Source organism: Pseudovirgaria hyperparasitica, assembly GCF_010093815.1.
Source record: "Pseudovirgaria hyperparasitica strain CBS 121739 unplaced genomic scaffold EJ05scaffold_2, whole genome shotgun sequence".
Taxonomy (NCBI): domain Eukaryota; kingdom Fungi; phylum Ascomycota; class Dothideomycetes; order Acrospermales; family Acrospermaceae; genus Pseudovirgaria; species Pseudovirgaria hyperparasitica.
In genome coordinates, this window is record NW_022985550.1 from 1,915,072 (window position 1) to 1,941,490 (window position 26,419).

Sequence of the window (26,419 nt, forward strand, 5' to 3'; positions counted from 1 at the left end):
ATTAGTAGAGTCATTACATATCCAATCAATCTTAGTCACCAACTTACCGCACCCGGACCCCTGGTGGGCCCGTGGACACTTCGCCACGCTAAATCCCATAATAACTTCAATAACACCTATGAATTAGGTATTCATAGATGGAATATCACTGCATCACCTCGTCTGAGCAATTATGCCTCGATATATCCGTCTCGCTTTTGACGCAAAGAGACTTGCGCGCTATAGCTGTCCCATCGCATGGTTCTTCAGTCTCATGGTTCTTCAGGCTTTGGACTTCTGAGAATGCCTCTAAATTTGATATCAACGAATCGTGGAGCTGTGTGGAGCTATGCACCGTACTAGTAGCAAACGCTAGGTCATGGCGATGGCTATCTAGTATCCAGGCATCCACACTATGGATCCGATCACTAGAAAAAGTGGCCTGAAATGTAGACCCCTCTCCCCCAGCCATCATACAGTACCTCAATCCCTTCCCCCTGTCACCTCTTGTCTTACTTACCTTTCAAACAGTGCCTCAAAGAACTAACAAAGGATTTAGTCTTGACATTGTTTCGAACAGAAGAATCTCCCGTTAGCTTTGTTCGAGTACATGGAGTATCCCAACTTCGTCATTGTCATATACATTGTACCGCTCATGACGACTATATAGTTCACTGCAGGGCCTGCTCGCCTCCATCGGGTCCATCAGTCCGTACCATACACGATATTATCGTATTAATTCGACTTTGACTTATCATCTACGATCCTCCAAATATCTTTGTTTACTTTGATCTTGAACAGTGAAAATGTCGCGCCGACGACCCGCCGAGCTGAAGCTATCAAATACTGACACCGGTTGCCCTGTGTCACCGCTCTCTATGAATGAGAGGTCGGCTCGCGGTCGTATAATGTCCCCGGTATCTCCATATGCACAGAGCTGCACCATTGCGCGGCAACCTCATGTTAAATGTCGAAAATCTGATACCAATCCCGCTCCACCTAAACAAGGTGTCACTCAACATCAGAAATTTCCTCCACCTCCCATGTACTGTTTGAAAGAATCTTCTGATCACCGGCTTGACTCGAAGAGAGAGTCTTATGGCGAAACAACATGCGCTTACACCAAGAAACCTCAGATCGAAGAGCAACGACACAAGAAGGGATTATGCTCAGAAAGTTGCATCATACTATAGGCTATCCGTACGAACAAATCTATTAAATCGCGTCTGGAATGAGATGTATCGACCCGCCGGCGGGTATAAAACTTGCTAATAGGTATAATCTAACGACGATTAAGTATTTAGTCATCGAAGTCCTCACATAACAACACAACATCCTCCACCCCCATTCTTTTTCTCCTCCTTCACCAACGGACCACCCACAGAGGTTCCCGATCTCACCAAGACCGGCTTCGCCACCTTTTCGGATGTCACTTCCACCAACGGTCCCCTCGCATTCGCAGCCAGCCACTCGGCTCTTCCTCTCGTTCCTCCCCTACCCCTCAATCTCTCATCCAGCGTTCCCTCTCCACCAGGACCTTGCTTCAACGGAAACAGCCCTTTATAAACCGGTACTTTCGCGTTACGTCCTGAGTTCGGCGGCGGCTGCCAGCGATCCTTCATCTTGTAGCCATGCCCTTCGTGGAACCTGGATTGTGCGAAAGTCCTACGTTCGGTGGGGTCGTCATGGGTGTAGGGTGTTTGCGGGCGGGGTGGGGGTTCCAGTGGGGAAACAGGGGATGGAGGGCGACGAGGCATAGCGTGGATACGTGAGGTGCTTGGTATCAATGCGGTGTGCGTGTTTATCTGTTATCTGTGTTTCTGCAGTTGCAGTCGGGTTTTGTGCGTTTAGTAGGAGAGAACACGAAGAAAATGATGCTTGATGGTTGCTCTTATGTATGTGTGTGTGTGCGTTGGAGCTCCTGGTGCCATTGTGACAGTCACATTGAATGACAGTGAGCCACGGATAGATGATAATCGGGCACTGTGAAGTTCTAAAGGCTTTGAGATGTAAATATGTTTTTGTCTTGTCATGTGAAATCAACCAGACTCAAAAGATCTTTTGGTCGATACCTTTAGCAACTTGTTCGTCTACAGGGCTTTGTCTTCTGAAAGAGACCGTAGACTTGCGCATGGTTGTGCTACAATGTCTGCTCCGTCACAGATAGATCACGTACTTCGTGGGAGCCTTGGAAGCGCCTCCGGAGAGTGTGAAGGTTGATACTTAGTGAATTACAGGCTCATACAAGGTCGTTGTCTGCAGGTCTATAGTCAGTGAGCGACCAGGATGGTGTTGGTGAAGGTGAGAGGTGACAGTACGAACCACACAGTGGTGATCAAAGACTATATAGCAATCAGCACGTTTACTGAGCATGATCGAGCGCTATTCGTCCCATGGCACATTCAAATGTTTTGAACCTCCCCAAAGCCTTAGACACTTCTTCGGCGACATTGTCAAGCGACTGCCTTAGCTAAAGCTAAAAAATATTAGAATTACTAGATGGATTCTAGGAGTCCATACCCCTTGCAGTGTTATCTCGCGTAACAGGGAGTCATGATTTCAAAGCGAGGTTACTGCAGCCAGCCGAATCAGTGTCCCCTGGCCCGCCACTAGTAGAAGCCGGCGGCCATAAAGCAATCTCATCAATAAGCACCTACACCTGAGTTGCTTACTATACATTGATGAGATGCAGTCTATAGTGCTCTCATGCTTTCCCATTGGATGAATTGTCTCTAAACCAACTATTTTTGTACATATGCTAAAGCCTCAGATGATGAGGTGAATAATCCGATAAGAAGTCTGACATTGACTAGTTATTGACACCTCCTCATGCACGCCTACAAGTGAACTCTATATAAGAGTAAGCTCAATGTGCCGATGTTTTCAAGAACACATCTTGTCTCTCGTGGTCATTTATTAACACTACAATTCCTCATAGCAAACAATTAAGACGTATCGGTCGGTTGAATATGATGTTGAGCTATTCAGTAGCTGCTGGACTCATCGCCAGTGCTGTTGCAGTTCCATTATCTCCAGATCACCATTCTGGACGTCTCGAAACCATATACCAATTCCCTAACCACACGTGGCTAGAATCTATAGCTGTACGAAACAACGAGAACATACTCACTGGTGCCAATATCAATCTGAAAGGGCTATACAACATAGATCCTTCCCTTCCACAGGAATCGAAAGCCAGACTTATATACCAGTCAGATCGATCTTCGACCTTTGGCATCACGGAACTGGGGTCGGACATATTCGCATTCACCGTTGGAGACTTCAATTTCACCGACGTAACATCCACACCTGGGACATGGGATGTCTATCTTGCCGATCTTAGAAATTTCAATACTCGCACTGGTCAAGGGGCAAAGATTGAAAGAGCTGCTCATGTTCACGATGCCGCAGTACTCAACGGATTGGCCACGCTTGACGCTGGGAGGGGTATTATACTAGCATCTGACTCCCTCAAAGGAGTTATCTGGAAAATTGATACCAAAAGCGGCGCCGCAGAGATCTTCTTGGATGATCCTGCCTTGAAACCCGTTCAGGATGGAACGTCTCTACTCCTTGGCATCAACGGTCTCAAGGTCCAGAACACTGATATCTACTTTACGAATAGCTTTCAGCAACTCTATGGTCGTGTCAAACTTGACAGGAAAGGGGAAATCGTCGGAGAGGTAGAGATACTGGCTCAAGGCTTTTTTGCCGATGATCTGGATGTCGACGCTCACGGTGATGCTTATATTGGAACAAACATTGGGAACTCTATCATACAAGTAACACCAGATGGCCGGGAACGTGTGGTTGTAGGCGCACAGAACTCCACGGAAGTCTACGGTCCTACTTCTGTGGCAATTTCGGACCACAACCCGGGCGCTCTGTATATAGCTACCTCGGGTGGTTTTGCGGCTCCTTTGGGTGAATTTATCGAGGGTGGAAAAGTTCTCTCATATGATTTGAGGCCCCAAAACGGTCATCTAGGAAAGTAGATATGCATTTAATTGTTCTGTAGAGATCAACCAATAACCCAAATGCAAGAGTGAACGAACGCCGTCTACATATGCATCACATGCCTCCTATACATGATAAGATGATGAATTAGACCGTTGAATTCAGGAGTATTCGTGGTCGGAATGGTACTTTTCGCACATCACCAAGCTTAACCTTACACCTTATGTGCAGCCATGCGTCTGGTTTTGGTTTTTGGGATGCAAGCAACGCTCGCTGGCCTTCATCTAAGCGTTGACATCGTACACCACGGCCCATGGACTGTAGCGTCTTGGGATCAATAGCACCTCCAACTCTCCGAAACGGGAACTGGAATTTGTACTGACATGCGTCATTAATGACCCTAGGATCAATTTTCCAGGCAATTGCTTGAGAATCAATTTGATGTATGACCCCCGCCTACCGAGAAGCTTAGTACTGTAACCCTAGTAGATTATGATGCATAACTTACCTGTCCATTTTCCTGCTTAGGGCAACGATAGTATTCCATACATCCTCCAAACAGTCCCATTTCAAGTACTCGTCCAGATTCTCCAATGTCCGGTAATTGTCTGTATCCTGGAATAATCATATCCTTGGGCGTATCCTTTCTACCACCACCGATACTGGTGATCAGGAGATGTGCGCCGCATTCATGGACGACCATCGTTGCGAATGCAAACTGGAAGTCCCTGAACCGCTGGTCTTTGCCATTCCGGGCGGCTGCTACCATATCGTATACTCTCTGAGTCAAACATCAGAATATCTCCGGAATCGAAAGCACTGATACATACAGATGCGTTGAAATGAATTCCACCTCGTTCATTGCTCAGAAAAAATTCTTTGACAGACCCATGCCACGTCCCTCTGGGGTGGTATCCCATGATATCAACGTCGGCAATGTGACCATCGACAAGGACAGTAGGGAACTTAAGTATGAGATTATCGATGAACCAATCGACGTATTGAGATGCAGCAGCTTTGTCTTTGTTGAAGAAGCTGGTGCCCGGTGGAGCATTGGCCTCGGAATCTAGGGCAATCTTAGTCAGGGCTCTCCTTCCATCGCCGTGAGACATCATAGCACAGCCAATGTTGATGGCCGACGCGATATAGGTATAGATCTCAGTGTTTGGCCCATGGTGAGAATGATTGAAGCTTCCAGGCTTGCGCTCCTCGATGCTGAACTTTCGGTGTGACATGGTTGCTCCTGACTTTTTGGAACAATGGAAGGACGTTGAAGAGAAGAACAATGCTAATTTCCCCTTCTTTATGGAACACAAGAGAGTTTTATGGGTGATGGGGAATGAGGAATCAACATGGAGCTGCCATTTCAGTGTACTTGTACCTGCCTTCTGCTAGACATACATCCAGCTTCATTGAGGCGTAGTGTGACAACTCTATTTCAGTACTTCGAAGAGCCCGCATACCTGGTCACCTCAGGTCGGTTATCTGGATGAGGTGTCGTTCTTTTCCGTCTTGCTAGTCTGCGCCTTCACCCAATTGCACAATTGAATAGCTGGTGATGATACAGGGGGTCTCCCAGGTAGCTACGTACCTAGCCTATCACAATGACTGTTGTTAGATACCGAAGTGTTCTATTGGAAAAGGCAGGCACGATCCTCTTGGATTAGTCGCGCGCTTCGGGCCGTTGGCCGGCCGGAGCACCCGTCCGTAACTTTTTCAGCGCAACTCTTGGCACGTGTCGCGCGCGCAACACATACATTTTCTCTTATTCTACCTTTTCTCTAATAACTCTAGAATTAAGACTCTAGGAGGTTTTTTAATTATATCTAAATATACTTCTATATAGTCTCTTACTTTCTATTAAAAAAATTTAAGAAAAAAAGAATATATTAATTAGTTATTCTAAGAAAAGCTCTATAATTATATTTTTAAAGTATATAGGAGGGGTAACTTCTAAAGTACTAAGGTATATAGTAAAGATAGAGAGAAAATAGAGATTTTCTCTACTATCTATCTCTTTTAGATTCTTTAGTCTTTAAAAGAACTTAATAACTATTCTTAAGAGATAAATAGAAGTATATAGGATCTTTTAATATCTTCTAGAGTCTTAAATCTAGAGCTATTTAGGAAAATATAAGGTTCTAAGAATTAGAGGTACCGGTAAAAAAACGTGTGTGTTGCGCGCGCGACACGTGCCAAGAGTTGCGCTGAAAAAGTTACGGACGGACGGGTCGCGGGCGCCTACTCAAGGTGGCACAGTCGCCGCCCGTTCTCTTCCTACCTTACCATCCCTCATTCCTTATTACTTTCCACTATCTATGTGAATCTTGATATTGTGCTGAGTTACCCCAATCAAAGGAATCACTTCCAATCTCAGAAATACTCGCAAAAACATATCAATAATGCGTGCGCGGCAAGAACCTTCAGCTGTTGTATACGAGACTTACGACTTCCGAGAGGTCTCTAAAACGACTATCTCAGACCTCTCTCAACACCATCGGGCGGCGGTGGAAAACGCTTTACAGAATATCCTCAATACGGAGCGAGCTTTTGAAACATTTGCCCAAGTTGTCGATGGTCTTCCAACTAGGAGCACAGCTGAGCAGTATCACGACTACGGACGTTCATCCATGTATTTGAACGGCTTAACAAATGAGCCAAGCACAGAAGCCAAACAGATCGTTCAAACTTACAGAGAGACTCTCGACCCGTATATTCTTGAGTTCAATGTACCTGTGAGTTATGCCTCAAAGTGCTCATTCACTCTTTGATGTTTTTATCCAGGTGATACAAGCGTACCAGAACGCGGACTTTGGTTCTCGAGACTTCAACATCCGCCTTTTGGAGTTGCTTGCAGTTGCATGTCATCAATTAGCTGCGTTGATTTTCCAGAGTGCGGATGGCGGCTTAAAGAAGTACCCGTACGGCCACAATTACGAAGCCCCTGCTTCACAGCCCACGGAGCCTGCTGTAGACTTGAGTTTTCTTGGACCCATCAAACCACAGGCGCCTGATGACCACGACGATGATGCCTCCGAACCGGATTTGTTTCCTTTTATCGCGAACGAGTATGTCGATAGACCTCCAACGGAGCTTTACCACGGATACTACCAGGATCATGACCAGTATCCACGAGGCGTTGCTGATATCGTTGGCTACTGGGCAGAAACACGCCTCTTCGGAGGTGTAATCTTGTTTGACCGCGGTGCTTCTGAATCTGAGGTATTATAACCGCAGCCAGTGTAGGATGTATTGGTGCAGCTAACATGCGAGCAGGCTATTGACGTCTTTTTCCACCCCGATTACTTCCAGGGTGTTGGCAACATTTACCAGGTGTCAGATACACAACTTCAAAATCTTATGGCTTTCGCACTCGAGCATGAGCCTACTAGTGAAAGCCCACGTTTCAGCCATGAATGGGGGCTGCGCAAGTTCAAAAGTTGGACTTCAATGCAAGCCAACGTGTTCAGGGACCGCTATGAAAGGAAAATCCCCGTTGATGCAAACCACGGCTGCGTGCTCAGGCTAGATGACGAGGACACCGCAATATACCTCGAAAACTTCAGGAGAGGCACGGCCAATGCACACTCTGATTGAATAGGATCATAATATCATGAGTTCTCAAATATTACGATTCTGCGTTCTTCGAAGTAGAGATGTCGTATTCAATGGAGGCTTCCGGATGATCCTGCGCTTTTCAATAAACCCATTAGTACATATCAAATAGAAGCAAACGTCCCTGTCCATGGGCGCATTTTGAGTCGTGGAATAGCCATCAGCATGGATCGGCAGCCGAATTTAGGGCTTCCTTGACCATGCGAAGACTAAATTTGAAGTCTTTTGTAAACTCTTGATAAGGCGAGTTACTAGATTCACAAGTCTCAAGCTTCAGTTGAACTGGGTCCAGAAGGGCAAGAGGTTACACAAGATCTACCCAGAAAGATGTTGTCGCGCATATTTCTACGCGCTATCTAGAAATCGAGGCACGAAAGGGCTCAGATTCATCATCCAATATACAGAGAGCATCTTTCTGACTTTCCTAACCCCTCGACCGTTACCAGAAGCCCCTCAGCCATCGCTGTGTGGGTCATCCCGGCACGATGGCGCGTCTGGTGAATCTCTCTTATGGTAAAGAGAGATTCTGGTCAGTTCAGACACACCTACTTGTACAGAAAGACTTCGGCCGAAAAGCGACAATCCTGTAGAGTATCAAGACTACATAATTCTTCTGGACTGGCTCGTCTAGATTACAAAGGAGGCGAAGTCTAGCATAAAAACCTGTCCACTCGGCTTGTTGTCGTCACTCTGGCCTCGATAAATGCTACGGTCGATGCGAGTCTTGAAGCGCTGTTCGACCTCTGCAATTATAAGAACATTATGAGACATTAAGGGATGGTGTCGTGCAACACAGCTCCGGTGAAGGTTAACGGAAGCAGACCTCAAAACGCTTCAAAAACCCGACTCATTCTTGACAGAAAGTCATTCTCTATGCTTATGAAGTAAATACTGGCAAGACGGAGGTTTATACTGGCAGCTGTCTTTGTGAGTGGCTTGTAGTATGGCCTTTGACCGATCTCAGTAATGGATAGACGACTAAGGCATCCATACAGCGTCAGAGCGGTCCTTGAAACTGGGTATATTGATCATTACGCACGTTACATTGCCTTCTCACTAACTACAGTAAATTCAAGCAATGACACAGCTCAAACTTCAACCGCATCTAGCCATCAATCAAGAGACGATGATGCCGTTGTATCAGACCTACGTTCATCTCCAACCACTTATACACTGGACCTAATACAACTACGTCAGCGGGCTGTAAGGAAATGGAAATGAATTTAGGAAACCTACTGTGACTTCCTGCCGCTCCTATGAACCCAAATACCTAGAAACAAACTAATGAGGAAGAAGATGGCAGCCAGGAAGCTGAAGGCCTGCCAAGCTTTCGCTCTACCACACACGCTGCGTAACCTTCTCAAGTCACAGCCTCTGTCTGAATCATTGATGGGCTCGAAGTAGTGGGCCGAGACACCGAAAGCAGCAAACCACAGGATTGATAGTATGCCGTCCACGACCCATAGGCTGAAAGTCGCCTTGAATGGAATAAGTAAAACCAGGCTGGCAAGTGTTCCAAGAGCGCTGACGGCGAGGACGTAGTAGATCCACTCCCAGGAATCAGGAAGTCTCGAGTAGCCATTGTCGTTGTACAAGCTGACCTCATAAGCTACAATGCCCATGACAATCACAGAAGAAATGAATTGTAGAACCCGAAGGGCGAATGAGAGGATCCGTGAGATGACCATGATGAAGATTCAGGGATCTGCAGAAGTTCTTGTGGTGCTTGGAGGGTTTGTTTATATATCCAAAGTCCAATGAGGCTTGTAGGATCTTTCTGGTGGGACATGAACAGGCAGGCTTCCGTCTTTATACACGCCTGTCCCACCGCCATGCCTCTAGAGTCTACATGCTTTGCTGTTTGAGGTTTCGAGATCGAGTATAATTTTCGTCATTCGAACACTTCTGCCAACAACACGCCTTATTAGTCGTGCTCGGCCTTGCGATCTGCACCACGTCTCGCTTTCTCCACCAGTACTTTTGCTTCGATTCGTGGTGTTTGTGGAGATCAACCAACGGTATGACGTAGGTCAAGCCTTCAGCCACAATGCAGCCAAGAACCAAGGAAAGCGCCAGACCATTTTGGTATTACTGTTGAACTATGGAACGTACACTTATCTACTTTCTCACATCATGCGAGCTGTGCCAGCACATCCTTTCTCTCGGCAGTCTCGTGATTGTCTTCATTCGTCTCTCGTGAGGCTGTGAAATGGCTTAGCGAATGACGTACGCAGCACTGCAAGCTTGCATGCATGAATGATTATCGTATGGATGAATTAAGCGTGGCGAAGATGCAGCTTACACTCTATATGCCTTCTCCTTGCTGTTAAAAGACTAGAGACAAATTAATTGGAGGCTACGCGCCTGATTAGGGCAGTATGGGCTGACACAATACCCAGCTTGGATATACCTATGTTTTAACCCGCTAGCTAGTCTTGATCGTACGACGTGTTATCATAACATCAGCCAATTCAACATACGCGCTCAGGGATCCCCCATGGAAAGGAGATCTCTCGTCAACCCAATATGGGAGTCACAGCAATAATGCCATAAACCGTGTTTGAATAACGTTGTATCACTTCGCCGTAACATCGAGGACTGATGCTATATACGATAAACATTGATAGGGACTCCAACAAAGTAAGCAATATAATGCCACTGCCTATTGTTTAGAAAGGTGTGCCCAATAATAACTCCTGTAACTAATAGCATCAATAGTGCTCAGAGCTCGTTCCCTTCGGCCATCCATTGCCCAAACCGGACTAGTACCATATGTGCTCTAGCCAATACCCGTCGTTTCATCTCCTACCTATATTGGTATGAACGCAGCGAGTGGAGACTTCTTGGGGAGATTTACTACTTGTCAAGTTAGCCACCAACTCCGAGGCTAGAATTCGTGTGCCTTTGTCACTCGTGCTTCTTCCATGATTCGAGCACCGCCGTAGCCCTAGATTCTCAATCCAAATTCCCACCACAGCTTATGATTCTAGCATCTATGCTACATCTGATAGTATACTCTCGAGCATCTTCTAGACTTGGAAACGGGTTTACGACCCAGCTTTGTGTACTCCGGGAACATCTCGGACTAAGTACTGCTTGGTACACATATTGCAAGGGCGAATATGAGCGGCAGGGGTCGATGCATCGGGTATCATAGGGCAAGCGACAGGGAAAATAGATCGGGAGACATGCATGATATGTTCTTACTAGTCTAGAAGCGTAAGTATAAGAAATTTATCGGTAGGAGAGGAACAATCTGCGACTTTAGTACATGCTTGGGTTGTAAAGAGTAATGGATGGTTACTGGGTCGTGATTACGGCGTCTTCTACGCATACATTATCATACATATCTAGCGGATAGTTTTTCTTCATCCCACTCGTCAGCAGCTGCTCATCTGTATGTACATTGATCGTTGACCAGTGAACTGGTCATTTTTTGTCTTTTTGATGCTCTCTTGCAATCTCTTCTACTTTAGCGCGATTCCCAGTCGCAACCTCAATCTCTTGTTTTTCTTGCTTGAGTTCTTGCTGACTCTTGATGTCTTTTTCGACTTGCTCAACCGCACGCTCAATTTCGACTTCCATCTCGGGAAGCTTGAAACGCTCCGCGATTAACTTCCCATTCCACTTTTGCAACACCATAACATCCTCTGCGTCGTTATTTGTTTGCTTTTGCACAAGCTCAGAGACAGACGTGATCTGTTCTGCAGTGGGATAGGGCGAATCACGGGATATCTGGCGTGTTGGATACATAAGCCCGGCGGTATAAACCTGGTCTAGATCGGAGGAGGGAGTTTTGCTGAACAGTGTCTTTTCAAGAAGGAATTGTATATGCTTGGATCCAGCGAGTGCTACGTGGCGTCAGCGCCGGGCAAATCCGTTTCCAAGTTTGACGAACCTTTCCAGTGCGAATATGCGCGAAACGCTAAGTAAAAGAAAGGAATATTCGGTATTCTGTCACGTCAGTAACCGTCCTGCACGGGGCTATATATGTCGTAATACTCACATAGGAACAAGTGCGAAAGGAGAAACGATAGGCATTCCAATGATACACCATGTTAGACGCTTCTTATGTAGGGCTTGTCTTTCGGTCGCCAGTTTCTGCAAAACGCTTTCAATCTTACTGTCGGCAAGGTACTTCCCAGGGAACAAGATCTCAACTTTCTCCTTGCCGGCCAACAAGACCTCTTTACGCTTATCGTTCAATGATGGTACTGTTTTGAGTCCCCATTCCTGGTATGGTATCCTTCTCAAGATCTTGTTCCCCTGAACCGTTACTGTCTTTTGCCATCCTCCCTTCAAGAAAGGCTTGGGCTCAGAGTTTTCCCACTTCGCCCATGTCTCATTAGCTTTGTTCGTGATCCGATCAACGTATGATTGTTTCGCAACAGCTTCGACGGTGGCCTTCGCTTGGGTGCGCTCGCAGTAGAGGAGAGTGTGGCGGGTCGAGATAGGCAACAGGAAGAGGCGCATCGCGACGAAAGGCGCGTTTCGCTGTGTGCGGGAGTAGATGTCTTCTTTCGTATATCTCAACACATGTTGTCGCACAATTGAGCTTCAGCCAAGAAGCTTGAAGGGATGTCCAGTAAGATGCGCTGAGGTCTATGAGCAAGGTAGAGGGCGGCGCAAAGGTTAGCGGAGGAGGCTCTACTGCTGCAGTGCGCTGCGTCATTCTGCACTGGAAAGCTTGGCTGGAGGCTGGCCAACAGGTAATTACCTAGCTACTGCTACTCTACTGGAGTGGTGGGCTGGCCAGGCCCAGTGCCCAATGCCGGGTGCCGATCCATCACTCACAAGCCACTCATCTCCCAACTCCCTTCAACGTGCGCACGACCTGCATTTCCTAGATCCTAGATTCATCACTACTTTTCCCCTCAACACCACTCTTTCGTCGCCATCGAGCTTACTCCGCTCTCTTCCAGATCGCTCACTTCGCTTCTTATATATTCCCTGGTGGATTAATCCCTCGCAACTCTGGATCCCACAGCATGCGGTGCTTGTCTCGTTGACGTCCATTTTATCCCTACTGGAACTCAGTGACATCTGCTCACGAGACCTCACGCGGCCACAGCAGGCCTCTTACTGCCTACAAATACACTTTCGCTTTGTCGTATTTCTAATCCATGGCTACACATGAGTTCAATGAGAAGAAGAACAACCTATTAAGCCCTACTACAACCTACGATGACAATTCCCCCAATCGACCTCAGTCTGGAACCTCCTCGAACGAGAAACAAACGTCCTCAGCTACAAGACGATCGTGCTCCAGATCAGTCTCTTCGCGCGCGCATACTACAGAGTCGGCAGTCAGTGCGACAGCGGAAAATAGAGAGCGACAACGGGCTGTACGCACATTGCCACGTAGGCTTTTAGTTGTTGGAAGTAGCGATATATCACTGACATATGTACAGCATGGGTTCTCTCGATAGGCGATGATGAAGATGAAGATTATCTCAAACCACCAGGCTCATCGCGAGCACCGTGCACACCTCCGTCCGTCCGTCCAGCGTCACATCACTACACACCGCAGCCGAAAGAGCATGCAGCCAAGGGCAGAGCCTTCGATCACGAAAGAGAGGGCGTGCCCGTAACAATAACAACCCCGGTAGCAGATCATGCCTCAAAATGGACGAATTTTATACAAGCCTCGACTTACGGTGGCCATCCGCGCGAGAAAGGAGAAGTCATGACAGGACCATGGATGCAACAAAATATGCCCGATCTTGAGGCCCCCTGGGTCGGGGAAGATCAGCCTCTTCTAGCGCCCGAGAAAGGCTTCTGGTTGTTCAACCCTAGACGACGAAAGGAGCTGCTCAACAAAGCTTATGAAAGATTGATGAAAGATCCTCTTGTCCCAGCGTTACTGCGCTTGTGGATCATCGTCAATTCCGCGATCGCGCTCGGCTTGTCAGGCTCCATCTTCCATCGTACCGTCCTGAAACCATACGATCAAGGCTGTCCTCGCGGTTCGTCGACTTACATGGCAGTGATCGTGGATGTTCTTGCCATTCCATATACGCTGTACATCACGTGGGACGAATATATAAACAAACCCCTCGGTCTACGCCCACACGGCGCGAAGATGCGACTGCTTTTCATGGATCTGATTTTCATCGTCTTCGACTCTGCAAATCTCAGTGTTGCGTTCGAGTCGTTGACGGACCCTCGGTGGTTCTGTCAGGATTTGGACGACGTACCTAGTCGAGTTAATCCAAACCAAACCTGCCTGCGCGACGATAACATTTGTGATCGGCAGGTTGCTTTGACGGTTATACTGCTACTTGCTTTACTGGCGTGGCTTGCTACATTTACGGTCAGCACGCTGCGAGTTATGGATCGAGCTATGGCGAAACAGGAACCTCAAAAGTGACGTCAATGATCGTTACACGTTGTGGAGTTCCATTCTTCGCATCTGCGTTATTTCTACTTAAGTTTGATTTTGTCTCAGCAATGTTTTACTGTACGGCGTTGGATAAGAGTCAGACACGGATCTGCGCGCTGTGGGCGGCTTTATGAGCACATCAATATCTCCTGTCTGCATTTACGCGCCGTCTATTATACCCGATACATCACCTTAGGCCTGCATTATGCTGCCTCTTTCCTAGATATGCGAATATCCAAGCACATCAGACGATCATATCATCGCATTTCGATTCCCGTCCGTTTCATTCACCTTGACCGTCCCATACTACTGCACAGACATGTTCCATGACACAACGTACCCCTTGACTATCCCAAGCTCCAGACCACTACCCGTTCTCATAATTTCATAATATCACCCACATGTCGCCGACACTCAAAGCTTACACATCCCCTTGTTCCTTAAGCACCACTCCATCTGCACCATCCCACTGCTCACCCCCTTTCCCACCAACCGCTCCCTCATCTCCGCCAACCTCCTCGTCACACCCTCATCTACACTCCTTCCACCGCCCCTCCACAACACCTCCGCCGCCGCACTCACTCGCGGCCATAGCATCCCATCCAGGCTAATTGCATCCGTCATCTCGCCCCACAAATGCACTTCACCGCCTAACACCAGCTTCTCCTGCTCCGCACTCAGCGTGATATTTGCGAGGGGATCATACGTGTATATATGCCGCCAGTTCTTGTATGGCGAGCAGTAATCTGGAAAAGGAGGACTCGTGAGGTGGCTTGTCGGCGGAGGCGAGCCCGGAAGGCCGGGCATGGGGTGGATCGGGTCGAGGAAGACGCCCATGCCGCAGTCGAGATACCAGTGAGTATTCGCGCCGAAAAGCACCGCGTGGCCTCGTGAGGTGATGTCAGCAATGATAGCACTACTGCGCCATGTTTGGATGATTGTGTTGGAAGGAAGCGTGAGGTTCCAGTCCAGCACCATTTCCTCCCAGAGAATAGGGCGCAGCGAATGTTTCTTTGCCATGGACAGGATATGGTCTGTAAATTTCTGTACGAGGGGTTTTAGGATTGTGGGGTCTGAGGATTTGACCGTGTCGTCGAGCTCGTATGCTGCGCGGTTGAGTTCGTCGCCTCCGAAGTGGAAATGTTTGCTGTAAAAGGCGCTGCGAGGGAGGATGTCATTGAAGAGCTTGGTTAGAAACGTGTATACAGCTGGGGAATCCAGTTTTAGCTGGCCAGAAGGCGGCTCGGCGGCGTACTTAGTCCAGGGATCTTGTGTAGCTGCGGTGATGAGGTTTGGATGTGAGGCTGCTATGCTTGTTGTATGGCCTGGGACGTCAATTTCGAGGTATACTTCGACGCCGTGTATGCGTCCGTATCGCTGGACGTCTGCTAAGTCTTCTGCTGTCCAAACTTGATCTGGCTCATAAGCCCCCTTTTCCGCAAGGGAAGGAATGCTAGGGATAACTAAGGGCCAAGACTGGGCGTCTGTGGCATGGATGTGCAGGCGATTCATCTTATTGAACGATAGAGCTGAAATGACGCGTTTTGCGTCTGAAGGAGCAATGAAGTTGCGTGAGATATCGAGGTTGAGACCACGGTGAGAGTACATGGGGCTGTCAGTGATAGAGATTGGGGCGAGGACGGTGTATATATGACCATGAGAAGATGTATAAAACAGTTGCTCCAGTGTTGAAAGGGCATATAATCCACCATTAGTAGACGCAGTTACGATTTTGGCGGTGCCTTCAGGTGAGAGGAAGAGCTGGTAGCCTTCGCCTGCTGCAGAGCCGTCCTGGACACGCTTGGCGTAGGATGCTTTGCTCTCGATGATGAGCTCTACTCGGGTAAGTGGACGAGACGAGACTTCAGGTTGTAGGCCCAGCTCATACTCCACGAACCCGTCTCGGGTGAAAAACTTGCGCGGTATGAATCCCGCGTTCAGAACGTTTCCTCGAAAACGTTCGAATGCAGCCTTCAGGATAGTCTCCGGCTGGTCGGCGATCCACTCCTCGCTCTTCCCCTGTGCTTTTGCTCTTCAGACATATGTCAGTCTCATGTTGGCATCATACTAATTGATCTATACTAACAATATGCTCTGTATACCTTCCTGAGCCCATCTCAATCCAATGCTCCCGGTCACCTGATTTACAACATCCAATTCAATATCAGCCGATAGTCGAATGAACGTAGAACCTGTTGTAACAGATCTTGGCTCAGGCCATATTGCATTAACTGTAACAGCTAGAGAACCGACAATGACTGATAGCAAACGCATGTCGAAGCCGAAGTCTGTGATATCAGATGATGTATGGAAAGAGGGAAAACTAAAGCTGGCGGATTCGAGTGATTTCCGGAATGGTCAAAGCGTCATAACACAGATCACGTGGACTGGTAGAGTCGTCCACCCCTGCACATATGGCATGACAATGTGCGAATTACTATTTGTAGACTATAATCGCTACAAGAGCACCTAGACTTCCCACGACTTATTCAGTAGTCTCAAGCAGCTGGAGCTAATCCTTGTATACAAGCAAAAACGCCACGCATGCATCGTGATCCCCTCAAGCTGCACCAGCCTAGAACACAAAGAAAGGAAACCCCTTAGTCGTGTGCCACTAATTATGGGGAACGGTAAGCCCTTCTGGAGCGAGCATGCCATGCCTCATAGACCACTTGCAAGACGAAACCACCATCACCTCTTTCTGGCCAAGGTACCATCAATGTTTATGCCAGATATCCTAGCTCGTCCCCTTCTAATCTCTCCAGGTATTCCTTTTCTAGCAAGATATCTATACATTTCTTGATATCTTGGACCTTGGGCGAGAATCGAGACTTGATCTGCTGGATAGTCTCTGACACAAGCATCTGATGCTTCATCTTCTTCCTCGATTTCATGATCCGGACTATCGCAGACTGCATGAGAAGTTTACGGTCTTCCTCAATCGTCTTGTGTGTGTCTTCAGATTCTTGTTTCTGTTCAGCCTTGATCGCAAGATTGAGGTTGATCTTTAGCTTCTTGTTCTTGAAACCTGGATTAAATGTGTATGTAGTCCCTGGCTCAGCTTTCGCATTATCCTGCGACGGAAGAATAACCTTAGCCTTTACCATGATATCGATACTTGGTTTCAGAGTCTCTTTCTGTAGCTTCGTAGCTTGTTCCATTTCCTCGTATGTAACTGTATCAGAGTCGTTGAACAAGAGGAGGATAGCCATCTGGTAAGTCGAGACCTGGAACATATACGTAGCTTTCTTGCCGCCAGTATTATAGGTGGCTCGTACGTCACCTTTGCATAATTGCCATAGCCATGTGAGTTTGCGGCCCGAATGCTTATTACTGTAGAATTTGGCAAATCGCTCGTAGGTCTTCACAATCGTCTGCGGAGGGGCGAACGGTGTCGTCGGAGCCGTCAGAGGCCAGAACCCGGTACCCAGGATCGAGTAGGTCGCATCAACAGCTAGCTTTCTATCCTCCTCTCCAAGTAGCTTCATTTGCCAGTCTTTGTATGACGAGTTTAGATCTTTCGAGATCTGCATATCCTGAAACATGCGCTGAAGTTTGTTGGTGTACTCAAACCCGCATGCTTCCTTTAGCTTACTGATCATGCTAGTTTCGGCATCATCAGAAGCCGATGAAGTCTGAACAAGACGTTTCGCAAGCATACGCGAGTAGAATTTCTGGAACACATCTTTGTCCTCAATATACTTGAAGACAGTCATAATCTGCGTGAGCAGATTCTCCATGTCATCCTCTTCTGTCATCTTGGCATTTGACCGCTTCAGCAAGCCATCGGTGTACTTGGCGAGTAGCTCGGGTGATTTCGTAGACCCGGTTTTGCAAACCCGGTTGCGGTTCACGAACTCGCGGCAGGCGTTGTCGAGGGATCTGACAAACTCGGATTCGCCATTAAACGCCTTATTAACCAAGTCCTGGTATTGAGTGTGTACCTCCAATAGAGCGGCGACGTAGACGGCTGGCTCTAAGTTTTCTCCATCCTGTGAAACTCTATCGACAGCAGCAAGACCCTTTTTGCGAACGTGGTTCTCAAATCTACCTCGTAATGGATCCAGTCCTTCGGGGATCCTGGCGAGAAGCTTGTACATTCTTGCAAGATCGTCCTGTCTGTCGTTGTCAAGCAAGATTTGAAATTCCTCGCGTAGAGCCAGCGAATGATCAGCGATGAGGACCTTCTCTGAAGTACGCATCAAAGGTGTCATGATTTCGTTCAGAAGATAGAGACCCACCCGCTCCTTCTCTTCATCTAGACGAATCTCAGCTTTCTTCATGTATTCCACGACAGAATTCTCGGCAAGAAACTCTTTGGATTCTTTCTGGTAATACGCCGCTGTGGCTTCCAAGAATGGCTTCTCGAAATACTCCTTGTACACATCAAGAGTTGATTTATTGCTGTCAGACTCATCCAAACCGAGAGATACGAAGGAGTCTACGACAGACTTGATTTGCGAGCGCTCGATAGTCTCACCATTGCGTTCTTTCTCCACCAACTTCAAGACTGAAGCCATCACCGACTTTTGCGTGCCCAGAAACATATCCTCTTTCCATCTCACCAGGTGCAAGGTGTAGATATCATAGATGTTCTTCTTGCCCTCGTCCATCTCCCGCTTGACCCAGTGACGATTAAGGTATCGGAAAAGATGGTTGTTATATGTGCCTGCTGTCGTGTATCGATTCCATTCTTTGATATAGAAGGCGAGTAATGCTTCGTCTACGTGAGCTTTCGAGGCCTGTTGCACGCCCCCAAGGTGGGCCTTGAGATATTCGATGAGATGGTTGTAGAGATCTTCACCGAGGAGGTGCGCTACCAACTCAAAAAGTTAACTTGGCTAGTCTCATGGTCAGTAGTAGGAATGTCAAGATAACATACCTCCTCCTCTAGTGTTGTTATTGAATCCACCTGTACCAACGGCTTTCTGGGCAGTACAGAAGTTATGAATAGCTGTGTATAAGCCCATATAAGTCTTCATTTCCATTCCTTCCCGCAGGTTTTCCATGATTCTCGAGACTCCGGTCTCAAGGAAGTTCCAGCTACAGCGAGTCAGCACTTGGCTCTTAGCTTTCGGTATGTGAGTTACACGTACGTCCCATCAACATCATCTTTGTTGGGCATAGGCGGCATCGTGCCTTGATGGCGTGAGGTAGTCATGATGTCGTCGCTCGTGTGCGCGACTGTGCGCGAATGTCCTAGTGGGGGAGAATAAAAGAGTCTGTAGTTTATGGCTTAGCCGGCGAGGATCTGCGCTTTTACCCAGGCTTAGTCGGTGATCTTGAGCTTCTCTGTAGGTTTCGTCGAAGGCTGTTTGTATACTTGGTGCGCGGAATGGAAAGGAAGGTGAGTGTGGCGGCGGGGAATCCGTTATGCGGAGGGAACGAAAGCGCTGGCTGTGAAAGAGAGCGCTGCGTGGTCGTGGTTGAGGAACCGAACCACGGAAGAGTTAGAAGATAGGTGACCACCGCCGAAGATTTTGTTCAGGCACCAGGAAGGATGATGGGCCAGTTGTGAGAAAGGTTGCAATGATGTAGAGCTTACCTTGACTAACATCATCTGTGCTTTCCCGCCTTGCCCGCGATCTGACGCGCGCATCAGGCAGCAAGAGCGCCACTTTGAGGGTGGTCAGCCACTTGACCGTTGTGCAGCGTCACGTGCGAAGCACGAATGTACTCACAAGATGTTTTTGGTTTGTTTCGTCTGTCCACCTTCTGATCAGTTTTTATGAATCTGCATCCACGATAGCGGCTCCATCAATCCGGAAGAAAGAAATATAGCAACAACCCAACATAACCACTGAATATACCATGAAATTTCGTTTCTCCCAGACGAGTTTTAAAACGACTTCTTCATTCGACCTTTGCCCTGAAGTCATCCTGTTCCACGCGCCTCCATCTTTCGTATGATCGATTTCATCTTAGGCATCAATAGCTAGAGTCCATCAAACCCGCAAGACCGGCCCCTCATCCCCAAAGACCGGGTCCCTCTCGAACCACCCCAGCCCCCTGATCCCATCCACCTTCTCCTCCTCACCCTCTTTCCCATAACACATATCCCATACTTTTGCATCGCTGGGGTAACTCCCAACCATCTGAAACCCGCCATCCAAATCCTTCATTAACCGATGACCCACACCCGCCGGCACGACAACTACATCGCCCTTCTGAACGACCGGCTCCACGCGTCCGGGATTGTCCTCGCCACCGAAACACAGCTTCGCTTTGCCATGTACTATGCACAGTACTTCGTGGGTTGTGCTGTGGTAGTGTGTTTGTGAGTACATTGTGTAGCGCCATTGTGGTGCTACAACGGTGATGCGGGTGAGGTGTGCTTCGATGGCGGAGGCGGATGCATTTTGGAAGCAGGAATGGTAAATCAAAACTGGTTTGTGTTGGATGGATGTGTTTGGAATGAGGTTGTGTGCGGGAATCTGGTGGGTTGAGACACGTAGGGAGGTGAGCGGTGTGACGGCGGCTTTGGTGGTGGCCATGCTGGCGTTCTGCTATAGCCAACGTCCGTAGAGAGGGATTACTGCCGTTGAAAAGATATTTCGCGTTAAGCACTACACAGACTTATTGTTTTTCACTTTTCGTGCTGTAGAGGTGCTTCCATGAGATCATCTTGTCGATGAACAAGGGTCTCGTGCTCAGATCTTCGTAGATCCGTTGGCATCTCGTTACAACTTCGCCAGCACTTCAAATCGCTCGTACGAATCTTTCAGAACGAATCAAATGAGTGGATAAAGCATGTTGAATATGGGTCATGTGTTAGCTATCGATGAGTTCACTTCATCTCCGGTAAGAAGATTTCTAGCGGAACATATACTCGCCATGAACATGGCGAATATTTCCGCTCGGTATATTTTTTCAGTTTCACTTCCTGCTGATACTCCAATAACTAGTCTGAATGCGCTTTCGACCAAATAGTTCAAATCGACAAGGTCGGACTAAAAACATCACCCACTGAAGCCTCTTGACCATTCATGTCTTAGAGCCGTCAGTCCAAATAACATCCATACTTTACACCAAATGCATACGCCAAAAAAGAATCCGCATTCAACAGCGCCTGATCACTTGGCAATGCCAGCGAACCGTTCGGTCCGTATGCATAATCACCCGTCGCCGGCTTATATATTTCCTCATTATGGCTCATTTCATGTAGCAAAATCCCTGCACGTGAATCATAACCCCGACAAGTATCTGGCATCACAGGATAGTCGTAAAACACGGGACAGAAGAACAAGTTGCCGCCAGGATTTGTTGCATACGCTGCGATGGACGACCTGTTGGTGCAGTAGTTCATACCATAGGGCTCAACGCAGTGCAGATAGGGTGTGGTGCCGATGGTCAAAACGGCTGAGGCCATGGCGTCGAAACGTGCGGCTACATGTTCACGGGCGGTTGTGTTGGTCGTTTTGAAGAAGAATTCGAATTGATCGGCTGGGCCTGAGCGTGCTGCGCTCGCAGCATGACTGGCTAACAGCGATGCTTCTTTTATGGTTATGTTGGTGAATTTGGCGGATTGTTCGGGATCAGAGCAGTCGATCATTGATGCTCTTTCTGACGATTGACTTGCGAAGTCGCGAAAACTTTGAGCCGCTCGAGTACCGTTGATTTCGATTGCAAGCTTGTTGCTGCTATACGGAACACTTGCGCCGCTGAGCGAAGTTGAGTCTGGGGTGCCGAGAAGGAAAAGGCCTTTGGTGAAGACGGTGTAATTGCCTCCAATGCTCAAGTCATGCACTTCTGCTGGATCAATGGTAATCTCTATAGTCTCCCCGGGATACAGAGAAGTGAAATCGCTCATTCTCAATCTGTCTATCGCTGGATAGAGATGGTAACCGTTGAAGTCGACTTTGACATCTAGCAATAGTCAGAACTTATATTCGAGACTATCATCGATCGAAACTTTACCACCAGAGAATACCATCAGCTTTTCGACATATCCATCGTCATCGAGAAGATTATCAAAACCTAGAAGGCTTAGAGTTTCCGCGCCGTTATTGGCGATAGTCGCCTTAATTCCTGACGCTGCATCTTGACTCAATGAGACATCCACCGGCTGGTAGATTGAGCTAATGGTGGATATGGTCATAACTCCTTAGGAAGATACTTCAAAGCAAAGAAGGCTTTTCATTGCATATATGTTATGGAATCACGACGAGGTTGGGCGTCTCGTTGGGGAGGGCTGGGGATATAACCAACCTTCGAAGAATATCATTCTACAGCCACTTCAGACTACTGTCTTACCTCTGAAACTCGAATTACATGGTACCTGAGTAGATATAGTTGATGATGGCTTTGCTTCCTATGGCTATTCACTTCTTGATCGAAATGTGCATACACGGGGTTGTGAGTTTAGTGCCCACGATTTTCAAACATCGGTAAAGTAGCTCTTAGTCCCACAGTACATATCACTACTGAACAATTAATAAAATTAAAACAGTGGAGTATCCTGTTAAACACCAACAAAAGCACTCTGAAGAGCGGGAACAGCGTTCTTTACTAAGATGTGAATGGTACTGAAAATTGGAGAACGACCCCTTTCTTCGCAGATATTCTTCGAGGCCACCGTCCCCTAGACACTACTCACACCATCGACTCTCCGCCCCTTACTCTTCCTTACTAGCAATTTCAATAAGGATATCCACTAACTCATCCGGAGCGCTAGCATTGGGGCAATGTCCAGTCTCAATCTCGTACAAGTCAGGTTTGGTCCCCGTCCTATCGGCAATCTTCTGGTAGTACGTCGAACTCAACTCGGGAACGACGATCATATCCTTCGTGCATCTCAGATAAGACACTGGCGCGTGATCATAACCCAAGGAAGATACTGCGCCTTGATAAGAGATATCAGAGTGCGGTTGCATACCTTGAGCCCATTCAAGAGCTTTGGTGAACGCAAGTGGGTTGTATGTGTTTCTTGCGCTGGCTGCCGGGTCAATGTTTATGAGGCGATCGTCCTAGATAATAGGTGAGTGTGTTAACGTCGTATACTTTCATCGAGGGTGATGTACCACGAGTTTCAGGAAGGCCGGCAATTGTGTCCCAAACAAGCCACGCACACTCTCTCCTAGGCCTGGGATAATGGCATTCACATATACTAGCCTCTTAACGCCACCCGATTTCCCGTCACTCTTTCGCTCCTTGGCGCTAACACCTTTGACGCTTTGCGTTCCCGGGACACCACCGTAAGAATGCATCACCAAGATAGTATGCTTGCCTTCATTAGCAAGAGCCTGAGTGACACTACTGATAGCGGCCGCATCGTCGAACATTGTGGCTGCCGGCCCGGGACGAAAACCAACAGAAGGCGTGGCAACGATTGTTGCATCGAAATGTCGAGCGCGCAGAAGGTCGACGACGTGCTGATACTGAGCCACGGGAGATAGGGCTCCAGGGACAAAGACAAAGGTAGGGTGACTCGAATTCCCCATGGCGAAACTGGATCGTGCTAACGTTGGAGAGAAGAAGTGAAGCAAAAACAAGTTTAATATCAAAAGTTGTCTACTCATGATATTGTAATAGTACTTCATTGAGGTTATGTGAAGGGATGGCTTTCACCACCAAACCATTTATATAAGTTGTCTCTAGTCTGATAGTTTTTAAGATATGGTGCTGGCTGATTATGAATCTGGTGTTAAACATTGACTCAATTGGTATCGGCCAGAGCATCAGAATTTAGCGTGGACGTCAGAATTTAGGGCTCCACAGCCCGCGCTATTAGTGGATTCGGGTAGATGAACCCAGGAAGACTTGAGTTTTCCTGATAGAGGTATGATCGACGAGCTAGTTTGATCTCGAAAATACCAGGTTCCTTGCCGTGGAGAAGTCGTTACGCAGCGTACCAAGTATAGCTTCTTGAAGTTCTCTCCGCAGCATGCTACCATAATCCGATCAGAGGTAGTGTCTTCAGACATGGAATCAGGATTGATTGCCACCGGTATTGCCATTCAAGACAAGGTCCAAATAAATTCTAGAACTCAAATGAGATATCCGTGCTTGTATCTTTGCCAAGTTTCAGCCCGGGGGTGAGGCAATACCACCCTGATAAGCTGACGCAAAATCCATAGACGAGATCTGGCTGGTTATTTGGGCAATTTCTCGGTTGAGATCCTCAATATTCTGTCCAAGAGCAGCAGCCTCGTCAAATCGACGATGCTTCTTAACATCAGCAAGCATTTCCTGTACAAAGAACTTCTGCTCCTCGAGAACAATCAGCCGCTCTCGAAGATCTTTCTCCTCTGCTTCCATTGCGGACACACTGCTTCCACTAATGACGCTGCTTGATTCAGTCTCATTGAACATTATCGCTGCTAAGGCACCGTTAGGAGGTCTGTTGAGTGACCGATTGTCTATGCTTTGGGTATGATTATTCTTCAGAAGTTTGGGCAACGATTTGAGCGACAACATATGAAGGCTAAGGAAGTTGTATGCTTGCTGATATACAGCTCTCTGGAGACGTTGTTGCGTCGAGGAATTGCTGGGAAGATCTCGTATACGTTTTGCGGCAGTGTCGTATTGTGTAAACGCTAGAGTCAGCCTTTTCCGTACCTTGGCAGCTTCTTGAAGCTGATCAAGAGTGGGCTGCTTAGAATTGTCTTGGAGCATGAGTAATAGTTTCTGAAATCGGGGCAGAAGGAGTCGAATGCCTCTCTCGAACTGCTGGAGATTCTCAAAAGCGCGTTGATCTGCAGGCTTCTTGGTAAGGTCTCGTGCGTAGTCGCTTCTGCTGAAAAGTGTATGTTTGCAATCTTGACACATCCGCACATCAACGCCGACTGGAACACCCGGCTTCTCTGATGCTGCATTGGCTATTTGAAACGTCAGCAAAGGGATCCCTGGTCTGTTTGCTCGATACTTACACGCATGGATGTTTAGACCTATTTCAGACGAACAGGCCGTTTGAGCATCTCCGCAAACAACCTTGCCACAAAGTCTGCAATGGTGGCGCCTGAAGGTATAATTGGTGAACTCTTGCTGACAATATGGACACCTTGACACGGTTGAATCATCCTGCCATTCGATGATGGACTGCTCTAGAGCACGCTTCTGCTGTGCTTTCGCATTTGTCAAGGCTGCCAAAGACCCCAATGACCATCTGTTATTTGCCGGAGTTAGATGTTCCGGCGAGGGAGGATTAGCGAGTAATTGAGTCAACTTCGTCAAGCGCTTTTCAAGTCGACTAGTCTCCAATGTTGATCGATTGATGTTTCGCTGTCTAATCCTCCTAAAGACATCGGTGTGGTCTCTTTCGAGGCCATGGTGATCATTGTAGCCCTCGCGAGAAACATAGCAAGTTTCGCAACAACGACACCACACTCCTCGTACGGGCTCATGCTGTGCTGATCTGCTAAGCCGTATCTGAAACATTGTGTGCTCTTCGCAGTACAATAGACCGCACTTCCGGCAGTTGACCCTGCCATTCATGTTGCCCAGTCTCTTTTCACAACTGGGTTCTGAACAGGAATCATCGTAGCCCGGTCTCTGCCAGTGCGATTTGGTGATGAATTCTTCCGGATCAGGGGGTATAACTGGATCCGGTGTGGGAGTGTGGCTTGACGTATGACTTGATTGAGATGGAGGTGTAGGGTTCGTATTCGATTCGAAGACGTCGAGGCCTTTGAGCTTCTGATTCAGTACCGCGAGAGGCTGAAACTTCTTTGCTTTGACCATCTGGGTCTTGAACCATGTTTTGACCTCGTCTTGTTCCACCTCTTCCAGAGCTTGATGTTCCGCGTCGAGATGCCTGCCTCATGTTAGGGAAGAAAGAATGATCCGAACCTAGGAAAGGTCGCACCTGTTTAATTGAAGCAGAGTAACCTGTTGAGAGAATTAGTACACATTCTTCATTCTATTGGTTTCCTCCGAATTTGACACACCATGTCCTCATTGCATATGGGACAAACGAGCCTGGAGCTTGCAGCCGCGGCTGCAGCATGATTTGGGTTCTCGAGGGACACATTTGAAGTAATATCTTGTGCAAAGGTTGGAGTTGGAGATATGGACGTCTGGGAGCTTAGGGATAGAGAGCTCTCTGAAGGCGAAAGCAGGCTCGCGTTGCGTTTGTGGTGATTTGGAGGGATGGGAGACACAGCTGGTGATAGGGACTTGCCGCTTCCCAGTATACGGCCTCCGCCCAACGCCCTGGTTGGGCGGCTCGACATAGCGTATGAGTCCGATCAGAGAACCGCAGCGTCAGAAGCTGCGGTCAGTGGTTGAAGAATAACGGCATCTCAGCAAACGTCCAGCTTCTCTGAGGTCACTTCACGTAGTCGTACAGTTGGTATGAAGCCTGAAGGCCTGGTTAGGTATACCCATTCACACGGCAGACGTAAGCGTAGACCAGACCTCCACCCACTCGTGAACGCCCCACAGCGTAAGATTGACTACTAGTCCCACGAGGCACAAGTCCCAAAATGCAGTGCTGTATTAACTATTATCCGTCACTTATGCAGTTAAGGAACATGTCCGTCGCTACCT

At 47.8% G+C, this 26,419-nt stretch overlaps 13 protein-coding genes across 13 annotated transcripts; 3 read left to right on the forward strand and 10 right to left on the reverse strand.

The window, feature by feature from the left end:
- Positions 1 to 2,815: 2,815 nt before the first annotated feature.
- On the forward strand, positions 2,816 to 4,005 carry EJ05DRAFT_473120 (uncharacterized protein). The gene is made up of 2 exons (XM_033743326.1): positions 2,816 to 2,839; positions 2,918 to 4,005. The coding sequence occupies exon 2, from the start codon at positions 2,949 to 2,951 to the stop codon at positions 3,972 to 3,974; it is 1,026 nt and encodes a 341-aa protein (XP_033604653.1). The 5' UTR covers positions 2,816 to 2,839; positions 2,918 to 2,948; the 3' UTR covers positions 3,975 to 4,005.
- On the reverse strand, positions 3,989 to 5,553 carry EJ05DRAFT_473121 (uncharacterized protein). Its single transcript, XM_033743327.1, has 3 exons — positions 4,767 to 5,553; positions 4,445 to 4,717; positions 3,989 to 4,392 (listed from the first exon to the last, which is right to left on the reverse strand). The coding sequence occupies exons 1-3, from the start codon at positions 5,169 to 5,171 to the stop codon at positions 4,084 to 4,086; spliced, it is 987 nt and encodes a 328-aa protein (XP_033604654.1). The 5' UTR covers positions 5,172 to 5,553; the 3' UTR covers positions 3,989 to 4,083.
- A 785-nt stretch (positions 5,554 to 6,338) lies between these two features.
- On the forward strand, positions 6,339 to 7,533 carry EJ05DRAFT_497065 (uncharacterized protein; the record flags this gene model as incomplete). The annotated part of the gene is made up of 3 exons (XM_033746498.1): positions 6,339 to 6,671; positions 6,721 to 7,158; positions 7,213 to 7,533. 3 exons carry the CDS (start codon positions 6,339 to 6,341, stop codon positions 7,531 to 7,533), a joined length of 1,092 nt encoding a protein of 363 aa, XP_033604655.1.
- Positions 7,534 to 8,696: 1,163 nt separating this feature from the next.
- Positions 8,697 to 9,423, reverse strand: EJ05DRAFT_473123 (uncharacterized protein). Its single transcript, XM_033743328.1, has 2 exons — positions 8,788 to 9,423; positions 8,697 to 8,730 (listed from the first exon to the last, which is right to left on the reverse strand). Exons 1-2 carry the CDS (start codon positions 9,237 to 9,239, stop codon positions 8,718 to 8,720), a joined length of 465 nt encoding a protein of 154 aa, XP_033604656.1. The 5' UTR covers positions 9,240 to 9,423; the 3' UTR covers positions 8,697 to 8,717.
- Positions 9,424 to 10,824: 1,401 nt separating this feature from the next.
- EJ05DRAFT_507778 (uncharacterized protein) lies at positions 10,825 to 12,197 on the reverse strand. Its single transcript, XM_033747958.1, has 3 exons — positions 11,558 to 12,197; positions 11,450 to 11,505; positions 10,825 to 11,402 (listed from the first exon to the last, which is right to left on the reverse strand). Exons 1-3 carry the CDS (start codon positions 12,022 to 12,024, stop codon positions 10,981 to 10,983), a joined length of 945 nt encoding a protein of 314 aa, XP_033604657.1. The 5' UTR covers positions 12,025 to 12,197; the 3' UTR covers positions 10,825 to 10,980.
- Positions 12,198 to 12,540: 343 nt separating this feature from the next.
- EJ05DRAFT_200704 (uncharacterized protein) lies at positions 12,541 to 14,134 on the forward strand. Its single transcript, XM_033739740.1, has 2 exons — positions 12,541 to 12,912; positions 12,963 to 14,134. Exons 1-2 carry the CDS (start codon positions 12,675 to 12,677, stop codon positions 13,919 to 13,921), a joined length of 1,197 nt encoding a protein of 398 aa, XP_033604658.1. The 5' UTR covers positions 12,541 to 12,674; the 3' UTR covers positions 13,922 to 14,134.
- EJ05DRAFT_448580 (uncharacterized protein) lies at positions 13,956 to 16,239 on the reverse strand. The gene is made up of 2 exons (XM_033742308.1): positions 16,020 to 16,239; positions 13,956 to 15,965 (listed from the first exon to the last, which is right to left on the reverse strand). The coding sequence occupies exons 1-2, from the start codon at positions 16,205 to 16,207 to the stop codon at positions 14,348 to 14,350; spliced, it is 1,806 nt and encodes a 601-aa protein (XP_033604659.1). The 5' UTR covers positions 16,208 to 16,239; the 3' UTR covers positions 13,956 to 14,347.
- Positions 16,240 to 16,290: 51 nt separating this feature from the next.
- Positions 16,291 to 19,518, reverse strand: EJ05DRAFT_473128 (Cullin-domain-containing protein). Its single transcript, XM_033743329.1, has 3 exons — positions 19,030 to 19,518; positions 18,816 to 18,976; positions 16,291 to 18,749 (listed from the first exon to the last, which is right to left on the reverse strand). The coding sequence occupies exons 1-3, from the start codon at positions 19,092 to 19,094 to the stop codon at positions 16,657 to 16,659; spliced, it is 2,319 nt and encodes a 772-aa protein (XP_033604660.1). The 5' UTR covers positions 19,095 to 19,518; the 3' UTR covers positions 16,291 to 16,656.
- Positions 19,519 to 19,630: 112 nt separating this feature from the next.
- EJ05DRAFT_473129 (cupin domain-containing protein) lies at positions 19,631 to 20,540 on the reverse strand. Its single transcript, XM_033743330.1, has one exon. The coding sequence runs from the start codon at positions 20,425 to 20,427 to the stop codon at positions 19,879 to 19,881; it is 549 nt and encodes a 182-aa protein (XP_033604661.1). The 5' UTR covers positions 20,428 to 20,540; the 3' UTR covers positions 19,631 to 19,878.
- Positions 20,541 to 20,696: 156 nt separating this feature from the next.
- Positions 20,697 to 22,031, reverse strand: EJ05DRAFT_535466 (uncharacterized protein; the record flags this gene model as incomplete). The annotated part of the gene is made up of 2 exons (XM_033749252.1): positions 20,697 to 21,799; positions 21,851 to 22,031. 2 exons carry the CDS (start codon positions 22,029 to 22,031, stop codon positions 20,934 to 20,936), a joined length of 1,047 nt encoding a protein of 348 aa, XP_033604662.1. The 3' UTR covers positions 20,697 to 20,933.
- Positions 22,032 to 22,548: 517 nt separating this feature from the next.
- EJ05DRAFT_482984 (alpha/beta-hydrolase) lies at positions 22,549 to 23,373 on the reverse strand (the record flags this gene model as incomplete). Its single annotated transcript, XM_033745219.1, has 2 exons — positions 22,549 to 22,899; positions 22,954 to 23,373. 2 exons carry the CDS (start codon positions 23,371 to 23,373, stop codon positions 22,549 to 22,551), a joined length of 771 nt encoding a protein of 256 aa, XP_033604663.1.
- A 341-nt stretch (positions 23,374 to 23,714) lies between these two features.
- On the reverse strand, positions 23,715 to 25,698 carry EJ05DRAFT_200786 (FYVE-domain-containing protein). Its single transcript, XM_033739743.1, has 2 exons — positions 24,802 to 25,698; positions 23,715 to 24,750 (listed from the first exon to the last, which is right to left on the reverse strand). The coding sequence occupies exons 1-2, from the start codon at positions 25,610 to 25,612 to the stop codon at positions 23,957 to 23,959; spliced, it is 1,605 nt and encodes a 534-aa protein (XP_033604664.1). The 5' UTR covers positions 25,613 to 25,698; the 3' UTR covers positions 23,715 to 23,956.
- Positions 25,699 to 26,258, reverse strand: EJ05DRAFT_200785 (uncharacterized protein). Its single transcript, XM_033739742.1, has one exon. The coding sequence runs from the start codon at positions 26,101 to 26,103 to the stop codon at positions 25,786 to 25,788; it is 318 nt and encodes a 105-aa protein (XP_033604665.1). The 5' UTR covers positions 26,104 to 26,258; the 3' UTR covers positions 25,699 to 25,785.
- Positions 26,259 to 26,419: the final 161 nt, after the last annotated feature.

Bases quoted from the DNA above. Each gene is read 5' to 3' on its own strand.
- EJ05DRAFT_473128 (XM_033743329.1), bottom strand. From the start codon at position 19,094: ATGACTACCTCACGCCATCAAGGCACGATGCCGCCTATGCCCAACAAA. The intron at 18,977-19,029 runs GTACGTGTAACT...GACTCGCTGTAG, and splicing joins AAAGATGATGTTGATGGGAC to CTGGAACTTCCTTGAGACCG. The intron at 18,750-18,815 runs GTATGTTATCTT...TTGAGTTGGTAG, and splicing joins TAACAACACTAGAGGAGGAG to CGCACCTCCTCGGTGAAGAT.
- EJ05DRAFT_448580 (XM_033742308.1), bottom strand. From the start codon at position 16,207: ATGCGTTTGCTATCAGTCATTGTCGGTTCTCTAGCTGTTACAGTTAAT. The intron at 15,966-16,019 runs GTTAGTATAGAT...ATATGTCTGAAG, and splicing joins GAAGGTATACAGAGCATATT to AGCAAAAGCACAGGGGAAGA.
- EJ05DRAFT_200785 (XM_033739742.1), bottom strand. From the start codon at position 26,103: ATGTCGAGCCGCCCAACCAGGGCGTTGGGCGGAGGCCGTATACTGGGA.
- EJ05DRAFT_473123 (XM_033743328.1), bottom strand. From the start codon at position 9,239: ATGGTCATCTCACGGATCCTCTCATTCGCCCTTCGGGTTCTACAATTC.
- EJ05DRAFT_473121 (XM_033743327.1), bottom strand. From the start codon at position 5,171: ATGTCACACCGAAAGTTCAGCATCGAGGAGCGCAAGCCTGGAAGCTTC. The intron at 4,718-4,766 runs GTATGTATCAGT...TGTTTGACTCAG, and splicing joins GAATTCATTTCAACGCATCT to AGAGTATACGATATGGTAGC. The intron at 4,393-4,444 runs GTAAGTTATGCA...GCTTCTCGGTAG, and splicing joins CTAAGCAGGAAAATGGACAG to GCGGGGGTCATACATCAAAT.
- EJ05DRAFT_200786 (XM_033739743.1), bottom strand. From the start codon at position 25,612: ATGGTCAAAGCAAAGAAGTTTCAGCCTCTCGCGGTACTGAATCAGAAG. The intron at 24,751-24,801 runs GTAAGTATCGAG...CGTTTCAAATAG, and splicing joins AGGTCTAAACATCCATGCGT to CCAATGCAGCATCAGAGAAG.
- EJ05DRAFT_473120 (XM_033743326.1), top strand. From the start codon at position 2,949: ATGATGTTGAGCTATTCAGTAGCTGCTGGACTCATCGCCAGTGCTGTT.
- EJ05DRAFT_507778 (XM_033747958.1), bottom strand. From the start codon at position 12,024: ATGCGCCTCTTCCTGTTGCCTATCTCGACCCGCCACACTCTCCTCTAC. The intron at 11,506-11,557 runs GTGAGTATTACG...CTGACGTGACAG, and splicing joins CCTTTCGCACTTGTTCCTAT to AATACCGAATATTCCTTTCT. The intron at 11,403-11,449 runs GTTCGTCAAACT...GACGCCACGTAG, and splicing joins CGCATATTCGCACTGGAAAG to CACTCGCTGGATCCAAGCAT.
- EJ05DRAFT_200704 (XM_033739740.1), top strand. From the start codon at position 12,675: ATGGCTACACATGAGTTCAATGAGAAGAAGAACAACCTATTAAGCCCT. The intron at 12,913-12,962 runs GTAGGCTTTTAG...ACATATGTACAG, and splicing joins GGCTGTACGCACATTGCCAC to CATGGGTTCTCTCGATAGGC.
- EJ05DRAFT_473129 (XM_033743330.1), bottom strand. From the start codon at position 20,427: ATGGCCACCACCAAAGCCGCCGTCACACCGCTCACCTCCCTACGTGTC.